Genomic DNA, 18,883 nt, shown 5'->3' with positions numbered 1-18,883 from the left:
CTAATTAATATCCCAAAGCAATTTCATACTAAAAACTTCTAAAACACAAGTTTTACAATTTATTCGATTTAGTCCCTATTCTCAACTTAAGCTCGAAATGCACAGAATTTCATCACGAAATTTTCATGAAATCATAAAATCATATCATAAACCCCAAAATAATTATAAAACGATTATTTCTATCTCAGATTTGTGGTCACAAAACCACTATTCCGATTAGGCCCTAATTCGAGTTGTCACAATTCTCCCCCCCTTTAGAGATTTTCGTCCCCAAAAATCTTACCGGTAAAGAGGTTCGGGTACTGTTTCCTCATAGCTTCCTCGAGTTCCCACGTAGCCTCTTCTATTCCATGTCTGTGCCACAATACTTTCACTAAGGCTATACTTTTATTTCTTAACTGTTTAATTTCTCGAGCCAAAATCTTTATTGGTTCCTCCTCATAGGTCATATCCGGTCGAATCTCAATTTCTGTTGGAGAAATCACATGTGAAGGATCAGAACGATAACATCGCAACATTGATACATGAAACACGTTATGAATTCTTTCTAACTCTGCCGGTAAGGCCAACCGATATGCCACTGGTCCAATCCTCTCAATAATCTCGTACGGCCCAATAAAACGCGGACTCAACTTGCCGTTTCAGCTAAATCTCAAAATCTTTTTCCATGGTGACACCTTCAAGAACACTTTATCACCCACCTGAAATTCAATCTCTTTTCTTTTTAAATCTGCATATGACTTTTGTCGATCTGAAGCAGCTTTCAAGCAATCCCGAATTACTTTTATTTTCTCTTCGGTTTCTTTAACTAGATCAACTCCGTGAATCTGTTTCTCACTAAGTTCAGTCCAATATAAAGGAGTTCGACACTTACGACCATACAAGGCTTTGTACGGTGCCATTTGTATACTTGACTGATAACTGTTATTGTAGGAAAATTCAATCAAAGATAGATATTTTTCCCAACTACCTCCAAATTCTAAGACACAGCATCTAAGCATATGCTCGAGTACCTGGATTACTCTTTCCGACTGACCATCTGTTTGTGGATGAAACGCGGTACTAAAGTTCAATTTTTTACCCAAAGCTTCTTGTAACTTTTTCCAAAATCTCGAGGTAAATCTCGAATCTCTATCTGGTATTATAGACATAGGTACTCCGTGCAACCTCACAATTTCAGCAATATATAATTCGGCTAATTTATCAAGTGAGTAATCGGTACGTACTGGTATAAAGTGGGCTGACTTTGTTAATCTATCAACCACTACCCAGACATCATCCTTCTTTTTAGGAGTTAAAGGCAAACCGGTTACAAAATCCATGGTAATCTTGTCCCATTTCCACTCGTGCACCATTACTGTTGAAGTAATCCTCAAGGCACTTGATGTTCAACTTTTACTTGTTGACAGATCAAACACTTGGTTACAAATTCGAAATGTCCTTTTCATACCGCCACCAATACAACTTCTTTAAATCATTATACATTTTTGTGCTACCAGGGTGAACTGATAAACAGCCACTATGCGCCTCATCTAATATTTTTTGAATCAATTCATCGTTTTTCGGTACACATATCCTGTCTCGAAACATCAAACAGTCATCTGGTCCAACTCGAAAATCTGAGTTGTAACCTGATTCACATTGAGTTCTCTTGGTTCACAACTCACTATCGTTTTGTTGAGGGATTTTCGATGATTGCTTCTCCTATGAATAAGTTGTTGCAAAAGAATGTTAAGTTTGAATGGACTGATAAATGTCATCAGAGTTTTGAAAAGTTGAAAGCACGATTGACTGAAGCACCAATTTTAGTATAGCCCGAGCCAGGAAAGGAGTTCGTAATTTATAGTGATGCATCATTGACAAGCCTTGGATGTGTGTTGATGCAAGAGGGTAAAGTGGTAGCTTATGCTTCGAGACAGTTAAAACCGCATGAGAAGAACTATCCTACACATGATTTGGAATTGGCCGCTATTGTCTTTGCCTTGAAGATTTGGCGACATTATTTGTATGGTGAAAAATGCCGAATATACTGATCACAAAAGTTTGAAGTATTTGATGAATCAAAAGGATTTGAATCTGCGACAGAGGAGATGGCTTGAATTATTAAAGGATTATGATCTAGTGATTGATTATCATCCGGGAAAAGCAAATGTGGTTGCTGACGCCTTAAGCAGGAAATTTCTTTTTACTTTGAGAGCCATGAATACGGGGTTAGCATTGTCTGATGATTAGTTTTAAATGAAACAGGTTTCATGGTTATTTGAATTGTATACTGAGAGAAATTTAATTAAGTAGTGAGCAGAGGTCGATCGGTTGAGTGTATAACAGGGAAACTTTAACTAATAAACTGTACTAATTGGCTAAACCAAAATTCTAGAAAACAATTAGTAAGAAGTTTTATGAGTCTAGATTCAGGAAAATTTTACGGATTTGAATTTGAGTTTCAGAACTCGAGTTATGATTTATTTAGTGATCATGACGCAGGAGGGACAACTTGATCAAATTGGAGTAAACAATAAAATTAAAAATATGACATAATTGAGTTATGTTGTAAACATATTAGATTTCTTATTTGTTATTTATATACCTACTTACTAAGCTATAAGCTTACTTTCTTTTCTCTCCTTTGTCTTATAGTGTCATTCAATTAGCACAGAGTCGAGATCGTTGAAGATCCGCCACACTATCAATACTCTTGGTATCTGAACTCAACATTTTGAATTATGGCATGTATAGCGACTTAGTTATTTTGTTACGTGTCATAATTGTCTAGGTTCAAATTACTACTTATAGTATCAAACTAATCAATTTTGTACGAAGCCTTTGAAGTTGGTTTGTATTGTTAATGGCATATGTTATAATGATCAAATTGCACGCCATATTTTTGTTTGGTTTTATTTAATAGCATATACTATAATTTGTTAATACCTCGTACCCTGTTCCGGCGACGGATACGGGTAAGGGGTGTTACATTTAGTGGTATCAGAGCTATGATTTAGTCGGTTCTTGGACTAATAAAGTGTGTGTAAAAGTCTAGTTATACATGCCATAAAAATATGAAAAACATTAAAAACGGGGCTTGAATTCACTTACTATGAAGCTTGAAAGTTGAAGAAACCCTAGCTATGGAGGAGAGCAATTTTCGGCAGCAACTAATGAGGGTGATAACCAATTTTGTGTTATTTTTCTCATTTTATTTCATTTAATATACAAATGACCAAAATGCCCTTACTACTAAACTTTCAAAAAAATTCCCTCCATGTCCAACTTTTGTCCATAACTTAATAATGGGTCAAATTGCTATTTAAGACCTCCTAATTAATATCCCAAAGCAATTTCATACTAAAAACTTCTAAAACACAAGTTTTACAATTTATTCGATTTAGTCCCTATTCTCAACTTAAGCGCGAAATGCACAGAATTTCATCACGAAATTTTCATGAAATCATAAAATCATATCATAAACCCCAAAATAATTATAAAACGATTATTTCTATCTCGGATTTGTGGTCACGAAACCACTATTCCGATTAGGCCCTAATTCGAGTTGTCACAATTTAATTGGTACCTAAATTTAAAAATCATAAGTTAATCTGATACTTCTTTTAAGTATTTGACTAACAGTAATAAAAAAAGTTGACATGGCAGCTAATAGTATAGTGACATGACATTTGACAACTTCGCATCTTGACACTTGGCAAAAAATAAAAAAATAAAAATTATAAACATGTCGAGTCACCATACTATTGATCGTCAGTTTCACATTAATATTTTAACGGTATTAATCAAGTACCTAAAAAAATAATAAGTTGACTTACGACTTACAAATTTAGGTACTAGTTAGGCCCAAAAAGATTTAGACACTGAATAGGTATAAGTTATTAAGTTTAGGTATATCTGTATATAGTAATCCATTTATTTACAAGAGCTAGAAAATTGTCATTCTGAGAGGAAATTTTTTTATTATTTTGTTTTCCTTTTAAGAGAAAATATTTGAATGGACTTAAGAGTAAACTACATCAATAGTCATGCAATATGCGTAACTTATTGTTTTGGTCCCTCAACTAATAAAGTTACAATTCAGTCACCAATATTTTTTGGATCAGGTGTGACACATTTTTTAATTGATATAATAAATTTGATCCCAACTTTTATATTTTCTATCAATTTGGCCATGGTTCTATATAAAAATTATTTTAAAAATCAAAATTCTTTAAAATTAAAAAATTGAAATATATATAAAATTATAAAAATATAAAACAACAAACTATACTCTCGAAAACAAAAGAAGAGCTAGAAATAATAATAATAATAATAATAATAATAATAATAATAATAATAGAAACTACACCCTTAAGAGGTTGCAAATTTTAAATGAAAAACAAACACTTAAATCACTTCAAAAGGCTTTTAATTAAGTGTATCTACTGGCAGCAACTAACATCGATCATCATCAAACAACAGCTCGAAAACAAAACAAAAAATGCAGCAGCAAGCAAACCGACAATAAATCAAATAACAAATCTACATTTATACAACGGAATGAACAAAAAAGAAAAAGAACGATCAATATTTGACCTAAACAACATGATCTTCTTGCACTCTGAACGATCCTGGAATTGTACACCTTCAATTCAATTGCGCTTGTTCTAGGTGAAGGAAGAAATTGAGAAAAATTTTAAGGGTTTAAATTTATAACTTTAAAAGTTTTAGCTTTTTTTGTTTGTTTTGTTTTTGGTTTTATATTTTTATGATTTTCTACATGCTTTTTAGAAGCTTTAAAATTGAATGAAGATTAACATTTATATTGGAACATGTGCAAAGGTCTAAAAGGATGGGTACAAAAGTAACATTATGAAGATATACAATGTTTTACATCATACCGATTTTGGAAAAGGTTAAAGAAGAGCACATGGAACTTGGTGGCTATCAAAATATCTCTTGATATGAAATTAGTTTGCTTCATCTGGTCGCACATAAAATCCATTTCTATAGCAGCAACTATCAACTCTCATCTCATTCTACACACTGTTTCATTATCCAATACCCTTCTTTCAATGCAAATTGGAGTAATATACAGCAGGAGTTTTAAAGTTGGAGACAAAAATCAGTTTTCGAGCCATGCTTCATGAAGGTTGAGTGAAGTCCATGTGATAGCAAGTGGGATTGCAAGGATAAGGGCAATCAATCTCCTTCGTTACTTTACGGTTGAAGTACCAATCACCTACAGACTCTGCAATGGTCTGTTTCCAGAAAATCACCCAACTCGGATGGTTAATAGATATCAAAGATCCAAGAAAAGCGCAAAGATCAACGGTACACATTAAATATGACACATTGCTCACCTTATTGTTGATTCTTGGAGAATTGGATGAATGCCATGTCTCAGCCGTCCATGTTTGGCAATGAACAAAGCAAGAATTTATGAACATTCCCCCTTCCTTGTCATGTTGGAGCTTACTTAGTGCTTTAAGCAGGGAACTACGGAAACCTACAGGTCAGAAGCCCACGACATAAGGGTTGCGTCAATGCTTGGAAATTTCGATTGCATGATTTTGATGTTGAGAAGTCTAATTGGATTGTTTTAGCCAAGTAGATTGGGTACATATTACATATCCAACTACCTTGTAGATTTTCAATCTGGGTAGAATCACATTTCTGAATGCTCAATCTGCACCTTCTCCAGTAGCCATCAGGATCCGATCCGGCGGGGACTAAGATGTGTTGTATCTAGTGATAGAACCTATAATGAGAAAGGAAATAGCATTAAGTAATAAGCAAATAGTCGTGTTTGAACAAGTTACCTGCCAAAAATCGTAGGCGGGGTTGACAATGAACAATGGGGTCCTAATATTTTCGATTATTTGTTGAGGAAAGATGCACTGGAAGAGCAATCAACAACAGACAGACAGCAGGTAAGTTGTGATTCAAACTATTTGAACTTGAACAGCAAAAGGAGAAAAAAGATTTAAAGGGAAACAAGAAACAAATAAAATAGAAAAGCATAAAACCTACCTTGGACGGCTCCATTTCTGTGATACATTCCTCGTGCAAACTTTTTGCTACACCCTGACATGACATGCATACAAGATCAAATTCAAAAATGGTCGAATAACAGAAGAAAAGATTGAGGAATCACCAAAATGATTAAAACCAAATGGCATCATTTTCTAAGGAGGAACAATACATAATACAAGTATGATATATGGAGATTGAAACTGAACCTGTAGTTGGACAACATCATGGTAGAAATTACTCATGGTGCGATTTCCAAGAATATCTGGCCTGCAATGTAGAGAATACAAAATAAACTAACATATACAGTCAAGACTCAAGACTAACTTCAATTAGGATGCATTACCTTGGATCATACAGACAAACGAAGCAATACACATTATTAAATACATAAAAGTATATACATATATGATGTAGTTTTATATCCACACATTATAGAACATTATGACCAGTTAAAGAATTAGCTTAAAATTTAAAATGCATTGATCTTGTACCAACAAAAAAAGAACATACTCATCAAGGAAAAAACCTGCATCAGCAAGACACTTGACAGTGGCATCCTTTGGCAGATGAGCTCGAAAGTCATCACAATGTATAAGAGTTGCCAAACCTCCAGCAGAGCATCCTGTAAGAAGTGCCTGCAAAGTCCACAAATCCATCACCTTGCAACTATCAACTGAACGATAAAGATATTGAAAAAGAGTGAACAATGTCGTTATTTACAATTTCACTTTTAAATATGAAACTGTAAAAAAAGCATCAGTGTAGTAGCTACCTACCTGTTTGGCCTTAGACAAGCCAAGTGATAAGAGTTCACTCATAATTGCTTCCCAAATGAGTTGGCCCCTGAAGAAAAGCTTAGTTCCATTCTAAGGAAAAAAACCCGAAAAATTAAACCATATTTTTAAAGCAAATAATTATTTCAGTAAAAGAAAAATAACAAATAAAAAAAAATAACAAATTTACCTTGAACTCACTTTCAGGGTGGCCAGCTAAAGATGCACCATCACAGTAACGCATCTTAACAATGTTCCAATTGTAAAAATCTGAAGAAAATAAAAATTACCAATTTTGAAAGCACACTCTTTAAACAGCATAAGTTATCCAAAAAAAGAAAAAGGAAACTAATGATGCAAAAAGTATACCAGGATTTTGCGAAGATTGATGGCTTAAAATCCCATCGAACGGAATTAGGCGATCCATGTACTTAGAGGAACCCAAAGCTGTTCTTTTTCGAATCTCGCATGTTTCTATTGAATTACACCAACCTCCACCCTATAAATCAAACAAGTAAAATTCGAAAACAAAGTTAAATTCTTGTAAAACCCCAAAAGGAAAAGGGAAAAGTAAAGAAATTACCTCAATGTGGAGAAGCCAATTGTTAGAGCCAGAACCAAAGCCCTCCTGAAAATGGTATCCAGGTAAACTTCCATCTAAACAAACTGCAAAATAGAATTAATCGAAAAGTCAATGCTAATAATTAAATTTGATAAGAGACCCAAAATGAAAAGTTTGAATCTTGGAGGATACAAGCGCCTGTAGCTTTGGCTCTGTGAAGCAAAGTCAAAGGAATGAGATGGTGGTTGGAGGGGAGATTGAAGGTAGAGGAGGAGGAGGAGGACGTGGGGTTTCGAGAATCAAAGAGGAGAGTGAGAGCGAAGAGGATGATGGTGAATCCCACGGCTGCGATCGCCCAATCCTTCTTCGCCCACTTTCTCCACCCACGAAGCCTAGGATTTGCCATTGCTTCAAAGCTCCAAAAAAACAAATTGCAGTGGAGAGTTCGGTATTTCGTTTGTTTGTCTTTATTGTAACAAAACGAATGGATTACTAGACTCACGAGTGGAAAGCACAACAAGCCCATACTGCGTCCTTTGATAGATCTCTAAACTACATGAATTTTAGTTCATATCAAAATTTCATATTTTTAAAACATGTTTTAACTCTGACGTGTGAAATTTATCATTTTCTAACATGTTTTTGTATCATATTCAAAATTTTCGTGCCCAAAAATTATGCCACAATATCAATTAAACCATCTGAAAATAATATTGGGAAGTTATGAATGACAAGAAAAATGGGAAAACTGCATGAATCCTAAAGTATGTGTACCATTACAAACATCATTTGGTTACATGACTGCAAATCAAACATGAAAGATCCATTTGCTTGACATGAATGAAATTACAATTGTTTGTAAAGGTTAAATCTGATACCAATACACACGATCCAGTATAAAATTCTAAAATTAGCAAACCTGTGCGAGTCACAGTATCATAAGGTTTTGGAATTTCCTATCTACCATATGAACCTTTGGACCATGGGTTCATGTTCCCAGTGGAACGGCCAAAACGAACATTCTCATCATAAAGATATTAAGGACTGTATATAGAATACCCGTCAGAAGCCAGCTTTGGCTGTTGTTAATGCTGGAATGAAGCATGACCTGCTGTGAAATGCAGAGGAGCCGCAAAAAGAGAGAAATGAGACTAAAATACATTATTTGAGCAAATTTTGGAGAAACTGCATGAGCTTCTTTCACACCTGTGACATTAAGTGGCAGAAAGAGAAAGAAGAAACAAAAGAAAGGAGGTAAAGGAAACAAATAGTATGGTAAAGTGAATAATACCTAGAACTACACTCCCATTCCAAAAGAGAAAAGAAACAAATGTCAGCAACACGAAGAAGAAAGGGCTAACGGAGACCGAAAGCTTCCACTTTATGTGTCATGAAGTCAAAACAATGGCTGAAATCTCATAAAGCAGACCTGAATTATAATGTCAATAGGATGTCACGTTAGCATAAATGATCTCTTCTCTGGCAAAGAGTAATTCCTTAAACCTTATGAACATGGTTGAAGAGAAAGTCTATAACAAAATAATTTAGTTATTTTTGCAAATTATTTCACTAAAGCCAAGATCAAAGATGTTAAAGTTACCTGAGGTTTGAGAGGCTGAAGAGGTGTTTGTCGAGTTTGTCCAGTAAAAAGACTGTTTATTAGCCTCTGCATTTCCCATGGATTTCCTTTTCCTCAAGTTTGATCTCACATTGACACTGGTATAAGGGTTGACAAACTGCTACCCTTGTTTGATGCCTTCAAATTATCTACTAACACACGATCTCTTTGATGTGCCAGAGTGATATCACTGACCCCAGAGTATGCAACAAAAAGCATCCATATAATAATATTTTCTGTTGAATAACAACAGCCAAGGCCTCAAGCTACAAGAACATAGCTGAAATGAGTAAAAACCTACAGGAAACAACAAAGAAGAAAGGTACGAAAACATTTAGTTAAATATGATCTATCCCAAAATTGTTTGATTTGATTGTCCTAATTATTGGCACTCTCTTAGCCATGTATATCAAGATTACGAAGTAAGAAACCTCAGGAATAGCTTGCATTCAGTTTTCCATATGCAGTCCGAAACATAGCAAGGTAACCTATTCCCCAGGCAGCTTGTGAAATATCATCCAGGAAATTTTCATTATTGACAAAATAAGGAAACTAAAATTAAACCGACTCATTTACCAATGCACTGAATAGATATTTCTTCTTCAGACGTGCAAGATACATGGCGAGCACAGCAGTAAGTGATGCAACATCAGTATAGTAAAGAAAAGTGAAGAACCAGTGGACTGGATACAAGGCTAGAATTGTTGCAAAAACCGTTGATTTTGTATCATCAAGAGCTGGCCTCAAGTGGGTCATTATCTCATATACAAGAATGCTACATAGTACTGCCAAGACTTCGTTCCGTTTTACAGAACGAACAAAGGCAGTGGAGCCAACTTGAGGAAATTATGAAGCCAATTGTAGAAAACATTGGCACGGAAACAATGCAGCAAAATGAACAAGATAGTATCTGTAGAAGTATTTTATAACTAAATGTTAATAAAACATTGTATCTGTAGAAGTATTTTATAACTAAATGTTAATAAAACATTTACAGCATTTGAGCAATAAAGTCAAAAATCCATCTTTTCTTAATATATCATCCATTAATCTAATTGACTAGAGCCAACCCATCCCTTGCTCATAATCTTTTATTTCATACAAAACAACCCATTAAAATTCAGTAAACTAAACCCGAACTCTCATTTTAAAAGAGGAAGAGAAATAGCATTACAGGCCAGGTGGTGCGGTGACCATGGGATCGCAGCTCCTGAAATCGCCATTGCAGTATTGTTGAGCTTGAGGCATGTGGAAACTCTCATTCTGTACTCAAAATCCACTACTTTTGAGAAAATTCAAAGAGGAGAAACAGTCTAAGCGTCTCTCTTACCATATAAGGATGAGGAACAACGCTATCACCAGGATGGAAATGGGGATTACCCAAAGGCTCGTTATGGCCGCCACTGCTATGTATTCTCGTAACGAAGTTCAAATATCCAATAATTTCAAGCCAATTATTTTTAGACGCTAAATTCAGCTGGAGTAGCCGAGGCGAGTGATACAATTCTATTAACAAACCGAAGGAAACCATCGTGCTGCAACTGGTTGATTGTGTTTCTCTCCCACAAGGCGAAACCAAACTAGTCTTTTCAGGTAGCCTTTTTATAGAACTAATTAATTACTTAGATAATTTTTTTGATAAAATATAAAAATAACTTAAAATTTACAATAAAAGTTCATAAAATTAACAAATTTTATGCCACCAACATACCATATTAATAATCTACATAAAAATTAATATTTTAGTGGAGTCATCATGACTCCATTTATATAAATAGTAAGAAAATAATGAGAAATTTTAAAAATAAAAGACTTTAAGCAATTTTTTTTTGGTGGAGCGAGATAATTAACTTCACTGTATTTCAACACTCTAACCTATTGCCTATTAAACAAGCTGAATTTTTTAATTCTTTTCATTCCTTGTTTTTGATTCTTTATTTCATTTCTTTGTCCTTTTCGTTTTTTATTTTGTTTTTCTTTATTTACTTTTTCAATATTTTCTTATTTGTCTTTTATTTGTTTTATTTATTTGTTTATTATTAGTTTTATAATATTTTAAATGTATATTTTAAATTTTTATAATATTATTTTAAAATTTTAAATATATTTTTAAAAATTTAAATATTATTTTTGAAATTTTAAATATTATTTTTAATATTATAAAACATTTAAAATACATTATTTTTAAAGATATGACCTTTCAAATTTATTATTTATTTTATAATATTTTAGAAGTATATTTTAAATATTTTAAATATTATTTTTAAAATTTTAAATATTATTTTTAAAATTATTTTAAATATATTCAAACTCTTTTTATTATATTTAAATTTTAAAAAATAATATTTTATTCGGTGGAGCTATTTAGGATGGCACCACCACTTTATTACAAGTGTAATCTTTTTAAAATATGTTTTTTAATATAAAAATTTAAAATTTTATTTTAGTGAAGTTATTCTTTATGGATCCACCTCTTGGTTCTCTAGCATATATAGAATGGTGACATTGTTTGTTTAGTAGGAGAGTGCAAAAATTCTGTTGAAGATTAATAACAATGTGTTTTCGGGTGTACATTCTTTTTTATGGTGAAATTGTAGAAGGTGATGTTGGTTGTGTATTTCAAGGTCGACAAAGAGTAGTATTGCGATTCAAAAAAATATGATGCTGACAAAAATGAAAAGGAAGATCAGAACAAAAATAGCTATCTGTTGTCGAAGGGTGATGTCCAGATTATTTTACAAATTTCCAATCTTTAGAAATCCGTTGAAATTTTGTGAGATGCAACTGTTAGATGATTATGACTTGGGCATTATGATGGAAATATGATGGTCGACTGGGAGTGAGAACCCCCAACCAATTGAGTTATTTGCTAAGTTAGCAAACTTAGAGCTTGTTAAGAATGTTAGTCTAATAAGTCAACATCGCGAATTTGACTTTGATATTAATGTCGGATGGACAGACCAGCTAGAATGCGGAAGGACATCGCAGATACCCAAAAATCTAAATTATGGTGGGAGTTTTTATAACAACCCTACCCTCGGTCCCCATCTACAAGTACATCCAGAGGTGATAATAAGTACAGAGGCAGATTGTAACAGCTCATTTTTAGTAAAATCGGAACAATGGTTTCAGGACCACAAATCCGAGTCAGAAAGAAAAATTATTTTAAAATTATTGCATGGTCTGTATTATGATAGAAATGTTATATGAAAATAAGAGTTATATGTTTGAATTGAATGTTGTATTTGTCAGAATTGTATAAATGATTAATGTATGAAAATAATCACATGCTCGAAATTTCTCGAAAAATAATAAGTTCCGTCTGAGTAATGAAATGCGATGGATACAGTATTTTCCCGAAATGATTATAGTCCTGCATAAATTGCCGACATTATAGCTCGGACTAGCATCCTGATAAAAGCCTCCTCAAGCATTCTTGTTATATGGATCCCGCGAGCATCCTGATCGGTAGTGATCCTACATGTGTTGCGCACTACCGCAGCTCTTTGTGAGCGTCCTATTACATGATTTGATCGGTTGTGATCCAGCATTTAATGTGGACACAAGTGTAGCTCTTCGTGAGCATCTTGATATAAGCTCTCATGAGCTTCTTGACATGGCTCGCTTGAACTCCCTGTTAAATGGCTATCCAGTGCTCCTTGATAATAACTCTTCGGAGTTACCTGTTAAGCTCAACGAGCTTCCTGATTTAAACTCTTATGAGTTTCCTGTTTAGCCCGAATAGGCGTCCTGTTACATGGCTCATTTGAGCATTCTGATATGTGGCTCAAGAGTGTGCTCCCTGATTATGTGCCCTAATGGGTACCCCTGAACATGAATTGACAGATCACTGATTTGTATACCTCGCGTATACTACCTGAGTATCCATCGATACACTACAGCAAAATTGACTTTTAGCGGCATTTTTTTAGGCCTTTAGCGGTGCTTTTAAGCGCCACTAAAACTATTCGCGGCGTTTTTGCAAGCGCCGCAAAAAAACGCCGCTATAGACGGCGCTGCAAAATTTTGCGGCGTTTATTTGAAAAAAAGCCGCTAAAGGTCAGGACCTTTAGCGGCGCTTTTCCAACAAACGCCGCTAAAGGTCATGAAATTTAAAAAAAATATATATATAAAAAAATTAAAATTCATTATCAAAATATTGAGAAGAATAATGTCCATGATTTAAATATAAAAATTTTCTATTAAATATAAAAATTTTCTATTAAAATTCATTATCAAATTAAAATAAAAATAAAAATATAGAATCAAAACTAAAATAAATAATAAAAATTAGATTAAATATAAATATAGAATCAAAATAATAAAGCACCAAACTTGTATACGCCCACCATTATAAGTCACTAAAAGCAAGAAAAACAAAATGACTTAATTCATGGAATTCACGAATGTTAACATCGACATGAGTTTAAAACTTTGTCTTCTAAGGATGTTCAAAACCGAATCCACAATAGATCGAAGCACTCGGTTTCAGAGAGAAGTTTCAATCCCGAATGTGAATTCCAACATACCCCTATACCACATAAAAAGAACATTGCTTTACACTAAAACTAGCAGATTATATTAGAACATTGTTTACCTTAAAAATATGTATAAATTGGAATCAACTAAGGCTAAAATACCTGAGGAAGTGTTTTGACACAGCTGCAATAAGTATAAAGCAATCGATGCCATCTCCTTCCCATCCCGGATAAATGTGTTCGCCATGCCATCAAATACAAGATCGAGACTAAAACAAAACACTAAAAAGTTTATCAAAATTTTGCAATTAAAAACACTATGTCAAACTAAGTTTAATAGCTCCACCAAAATACATCTTAGAAGGAAAGGACACTTTGCTCACAAAATGTCTTTGTTTTTCACTCAAACTAGTAGTTGACAAGCACATATAATCATAGAAAGAAGATAAACATTTAGCCCATTAGTCAACCAACTTTGGTACCCTGAGAGTTAGAAAATCAACTTCTTGTATAGGACCAATCAAAAGCAAATACACTAACTCTTATTAATAAAATTTTACTTTTATTTTGTAATTTGAAATTGGAATTTTTTATTAAAATGAAAATTGAAATCCTTTGGCTTAAACCACAAAAAATAAGTGAAATTTTTTGGTCATAATTGATACCTAAGCTAAACTTCATTACTCAAAGTAACATATAAACTACATTATGTTACTCAAATTACCCAATCTGTTAAAAATTTCACTTATCTAATCATTTTGTGATAGATGATAATATTTAACTAAAAAAATAATTTTTATTTCCTTAAACTTCTTTCTAAAAAAAAACTTATAAATATATACATTTCTTTTTTTTCTCCACCCAACAACTTAGCTATAGAAAATTCAAGTTCATCCAAACCTACTTTTCAATAACAAAACCTAAACTTCGGCAAGCTTTTTTTTGTTTTTAAATCTCAATTTCAACTCATTTTTCATCCAAATTCAAAATTCATTTATTAATTTTTTTAAAAATAAAATTTTTATTCTTTTCTATATACTTTGTATAAGATAATTAATATTAGATAAACATCTATAACAAAAAAAATGGATAACACATTAAATTCAAATACTTGAAAAAAAATGAGTAAAAACAGGTAAAAGAATTACAAATAAAAATTATCTAACAGTTAAAAAAATGCATCAAAAAAATGATCATCATGCGAAGAGAGAGAGTAAAACAATGAAAACTTAATTTTATTAAATTTGATTTTTATTAGTTAAATTAAATTAATTTAAAATTACCACGTTTCATAAATTATTAGCTAATTTTAAAAACATCAAAATGTAATTTAAGCATATTAATAGCTTAAAATGTAATTTAAACATCAAAATGATAGTGGTTATGTTGTCAAGGGTTTTTGATACTGTATAAAAAAAATGATTTCTCTAATCATTTAATCACATCCAAATACACATGAAAGATATCACTCAGCTATTAATTCCCCTGAACAACATACTTGTTCAGGGGATGCACATCAAACTTATCATTTCTCTCCAAGCCAAAGATACAACCTTGAAACTACTACTCTTATGTGCCATATCTAACAATACTAAATCTAGTTGGCAGCATTGAACAAAACATAGACAACCACACAACAAGGACATGCAAACAAATATAATACTACTCTAAAAGGAATTACCTCTGAATAAGGCCTTGTATTCTACAGCAACAACACGGATTTCGAACCATACCAGCGTAGCTTTAACTGTTTCAAAAATATCATTCAAAAACAAAGTGAAAGAATAAAGATCTAGATGGAAATTTGATACCTCTGCTCTATCAAACATGTCAATCTCATCAACTATGACCAAAGCTGGAAAACGATAAATGAGTGATCATGTCCATAAACAAAATTTTGCGCGATGTTTGTCAACTCTCTAATGAAGTTAAAAATTCCACGACTTATAAAACAATTTTCCTTTTAAGTAAAATATTTTTATTATAAAAGAAAACGATAATCCAGCCGAAAAGTCTAAATAGGAACTCCAATTAATATAATGGAGAAAAATAGACTCTACGGCTCAACAAACACAATCAGACCCAAGGGAGCTGCTCTGCTCATATTTTCCATGAAATCAGCAGCCTTATTATTCAATTTTTTTGATAGTGGTTACTGTATAGGTTTGATATTAATAGCTTGTGGTGTATTCATATTTTCTATTTTCATACATTGTTAAATACACAACAGGTCCAAATAACAATCATTTACAACCATTTAAGGTAAGCCAAAACAAAATCTTTGTTCTTTGTACATGGATAAGATAATACTACTAAGGCAAATTTAAAAACTCAGATACTAAATTAACCATAGTTAGAACCCAAGGCCAAATGCAATTATCTATTACCTTATTTCATCATTTTGCAATATGCCTAGGTCGAATCTTAAGTACGGATCAATCCGTCTTATGCTACGTCTTGAGTTCAGATTATGATCCTAAACCGCAGTTAAGGGACATGTGAACTCATTTTCAGAATTCACTCTTAAGTTGACCATCCAACTCGGAGAAGGTAATGTTGAAATTTAAAACGCCACAGAAAATGTATGAAGCTCTTACCATGGCTCGAGTTATTGCCAAGATAATTTCGACATACCATGGCCGGTCCAACCTTCCTCCATTGCAATGAGATTGAGACGTACAATCAATTTCTTCACAGCATCTTCTTCTGGGTTGCTAACTGGATCTGTTGACGAATTTTGTGCGGAAGAACTCTGAAAATAGTTCACTAAACATATTTGTCCCAATTCTTCAAAATAGAGTTCGAAGTTGCATATTAAGGTGTACCATGAAACTTACCTTCATGTCTTGATACAATTTGAGAAATTTCAGAGCCTGCCCGTACAATCCACAATGATAGAGGAGAATGCTATAATCTCTCATTTCCTTCGGATTGGTTCTTAGAAGAATAAAGCATTCACATGCTGAAAATATGGTAACAATTTCATCATAATAGAAGTACATAAAGCTTGACATTACATCAGAAATGTATTGAGCCATACAACTTAATGAGCAAAAAGAAGACGAAATTTTACCTAAAGCAGGTTTGAGAAAGGAAATTCAAAAGCGGAGAAAAAGGATAATGAACTTAATAGCTGAAACCAAAATCTTTGAACTGACAAGAAAAGGAAGAAAGATCAAATGCTAAAACTGGAAATAGTGCAAATAATTTTCTGAACCCTTTCTGTTGCAAGGAATGAGAACGAGAGAAGGAACGCACAATAATAAGTTTCAATTATCTTTACATTTAATGATCTTGATATGTGATACCTAAAATAAAAAAGTATTTACTCATGCAACACCATCTAATCATACCAGATAAAGCACGCCTCATATCCCCAAAATGAACACTGGTCCAGACACCCCGATCTAGCCTATGTTGAGCAGCCTTTGTAGATGCAAGTCGATACCCACTGCATGAAATAAATGTGAAATCATAACCTAGAACACCAAAATAACATCTAAATACATATTGAATTGAAATATAGATAAAATACCTATCTTCAAAGCCATTAAATTTATCTATACGATTAGCGACATTTGTCGCCTTTAAGAATAAACTATCGCTAGATTACCACGTTGAAATGGCGAAAAGCATCCTTTAAATTTCTTAAAATCGCAATCATGAAACTATCTCGAGAAGAGAACAGATAACAAAAACCAAAGGTAAAAGATTACAAAATGAGGAGAAAATGCAATATCCATAACAGAAATAGATTAAATAAAAAGGTCAAAGTTTGAATGTATTGAAGATAAATCTCCCACAAATACCCAAAAAAGGAAAAAGATTAGCTTACCCATACAAGATTTGAACTTAGACTTACTAGATTTCGGCGAAAATCAAAGGGATGGAGATTTAGAGATGGAGATTTAGAGAAGCAAGAAATGCAATGAGAGAGATGCTGAGGATTAGGGATCAGTATGGCGACACGGAAATGGTGGAAGGATTTTGATTTGGGGATTTTGATTTGGGGGAAAAATTAGATATGTTTTGGGGATACCGATTTTAGGGGGAGATTTTAGGGGGAAATTTTAGACGTTCCAATGGGTAAAATTTGGGGATAAAATTAATAAGGGATTTCGGGGTTGTGGTTTAGGAGAAACAAAATAGGTTTTTAGTAGAGTAAAACGGCGTAGTTTTATTCTAAGTAAAATGATTTTTGTATGCGTTTTATGAAAAACGCCACTATTGCTATCTTTTGCGGCGTTTTCAAAAAAACACCACAAAAATCATTTTATTTATTTTGCTTAAAATCCTTGTTTTGTCTGGTGAAAATTATTAGTCAAATGATTTTATAAAATATTTATTATTACTATTTTTATAAATTGGATTTTTATAAAAAAAGACTAAAATTTTTATTAAATGGCTGTAATTAGAGAGACGAACAGCATAGTAGGGGAGAAATTTTTATTAAATGGCTGTAATTAGAGAGACGAACAGCATAGTAGGGGAGAGTGAGTGGATGTGGTAGGAAGGAGGGAGTGATTCTTAAGGCACCTGAAATGGAAGAAAGAATAAGAGGAACCAACGGGGGAAAAATTAAGGGTTTAACGGGGGAAAATTTTGGGGATAAAACACGTGATGTTTGAAGGAAAATATTTTTTGCTGCGTTTTCATATAAAAACGCCACTATTGTTTACTTTTTGCTGAGTTTTTCATTGAATAAAAAAATGTTTGAATATATGAATTTCCTTTTAGACAAAACTTAAAATACTAATTTATTGAATTAGTAAAATTTATTTGATGATGTAATGCTGATTATATGAATTTCCTCTGTAGACAAAGCCTAAAATACTAATTTAAATTTTTGTTTTTAGTGTTAGATTTTATAAAAAAATGTTGACTTTTTTGTCACTTTTGCTCGATTTGAATATAGTATTGAAGTCAAGCTATTAATTTCCTTTTACTTATTTGAAAAGATAAAACCAAAATAATAATTTATATTTTCTTTCGGTTTAATGTATAATTTGGTACCGAGTTTGATATTTTTAGTATATAATTCGAGTTTTAGAGTTAATTTGATGATAATTCATGTTTAGATAATAATATTAGTTATTAATTTTTGCTAAAACAACCCTAAAATCATAATTAAATTACATCCATATATGAAAATTTAAATAAATTCACAATTCACAATTGGCGTTGAATGTTAATTGCTAAGACTCAGTCAACAGTTGGGTGACATCCCAATACCATCAAACATGTCGTCTAATTTGTATGCCAACACACCAATGTTGTTCAATTGTAGTTCATGTTTCAAAGGTTTAGACATTTTTCTTCCCTTTCAAACCCCATTCAGTTTTAAACTACACTCTTTCAAATTGAAATTCTTTAATTGTATGTGATATCGTTTCAAACCCCATTCAGTTTTAATTCCATAATTTATTATGAACAT

The 18,883-nt window shown here is 32.7% G+C and overlaps 1 protein-coding gene and 1 pseudogene across 1 annotated transcript; both read right to left on the bottom strand.

Moving 5' to 3' along the window:
- Positions 1 to 4,784: 4,784 nt before the first annotated feature.
- On the bottom strand, positions 4,785 to 7,966 carry LOC108461623 (pectin acetylesterase 5-like). The gene is made up of 12 exons (XM_017761520.2): positions 7,546 to 7,966; positions 7,375 to 7,457; positions 7,161 to 7,290; positions 6,982 to 7,061; positions 6,795 to 6,884; positions 6,529 to 6,653; positions 6,225 to 6,285; positions 6,016 to 6,069; positions 5,805 to 5,882; positions 5,625 to 5,730; positions 5,346 to 5,491; positions 4,785 to 5,243 (listed from the first exon to the last, which is right to left on the bottom strand). The coding sequence occupies exons 1-12, from the start codon at positions 7,877 to 7,879 to the stop codon at positions 5,127 to 5,129; spliced, it is 1,404 nt and encodes a 467-aa protein (XP_017617009.1). The 5' UTR covers positions 7,880 to 7,966; the 3' UTR covers positions 4,785 to 5,126.
- A 213-nt stretch (positions 7,967 to 8,179) lies between these two features.
- Positions 8,180 to 17,000, bottom strand: LOC108462821 (dol-P-Glc:Glc(2)Man(9)GlcNAc(2)-PP-Dol alpha-1,2-glucosyltransferase-like; annotated as a pseudogene).
- Positions 17,001 to 18,883: the final 1,883 nt, after the last annotated feature.

The sequence above is a fragment of the Gossypium arboreum genome, chromosome 4 (assembly GCF_025698485.1).
Source record: "Gossypium arboreum isolate Shixiya-1 chromosome 4, ASM2569848v2, whole genome shotgun sequence".
NCBI lineage: Eukaryota > Viridiplantae > Streptophyta > Magnoliopsida > Malvales > Malvaceae > Gossypium > Gossypium arboreum.
The sequence above is the reverse complement of the archived record's forward strand: the minus strand, read 5'-3'. Positions and strand labels throughout refer to the sequence as shown.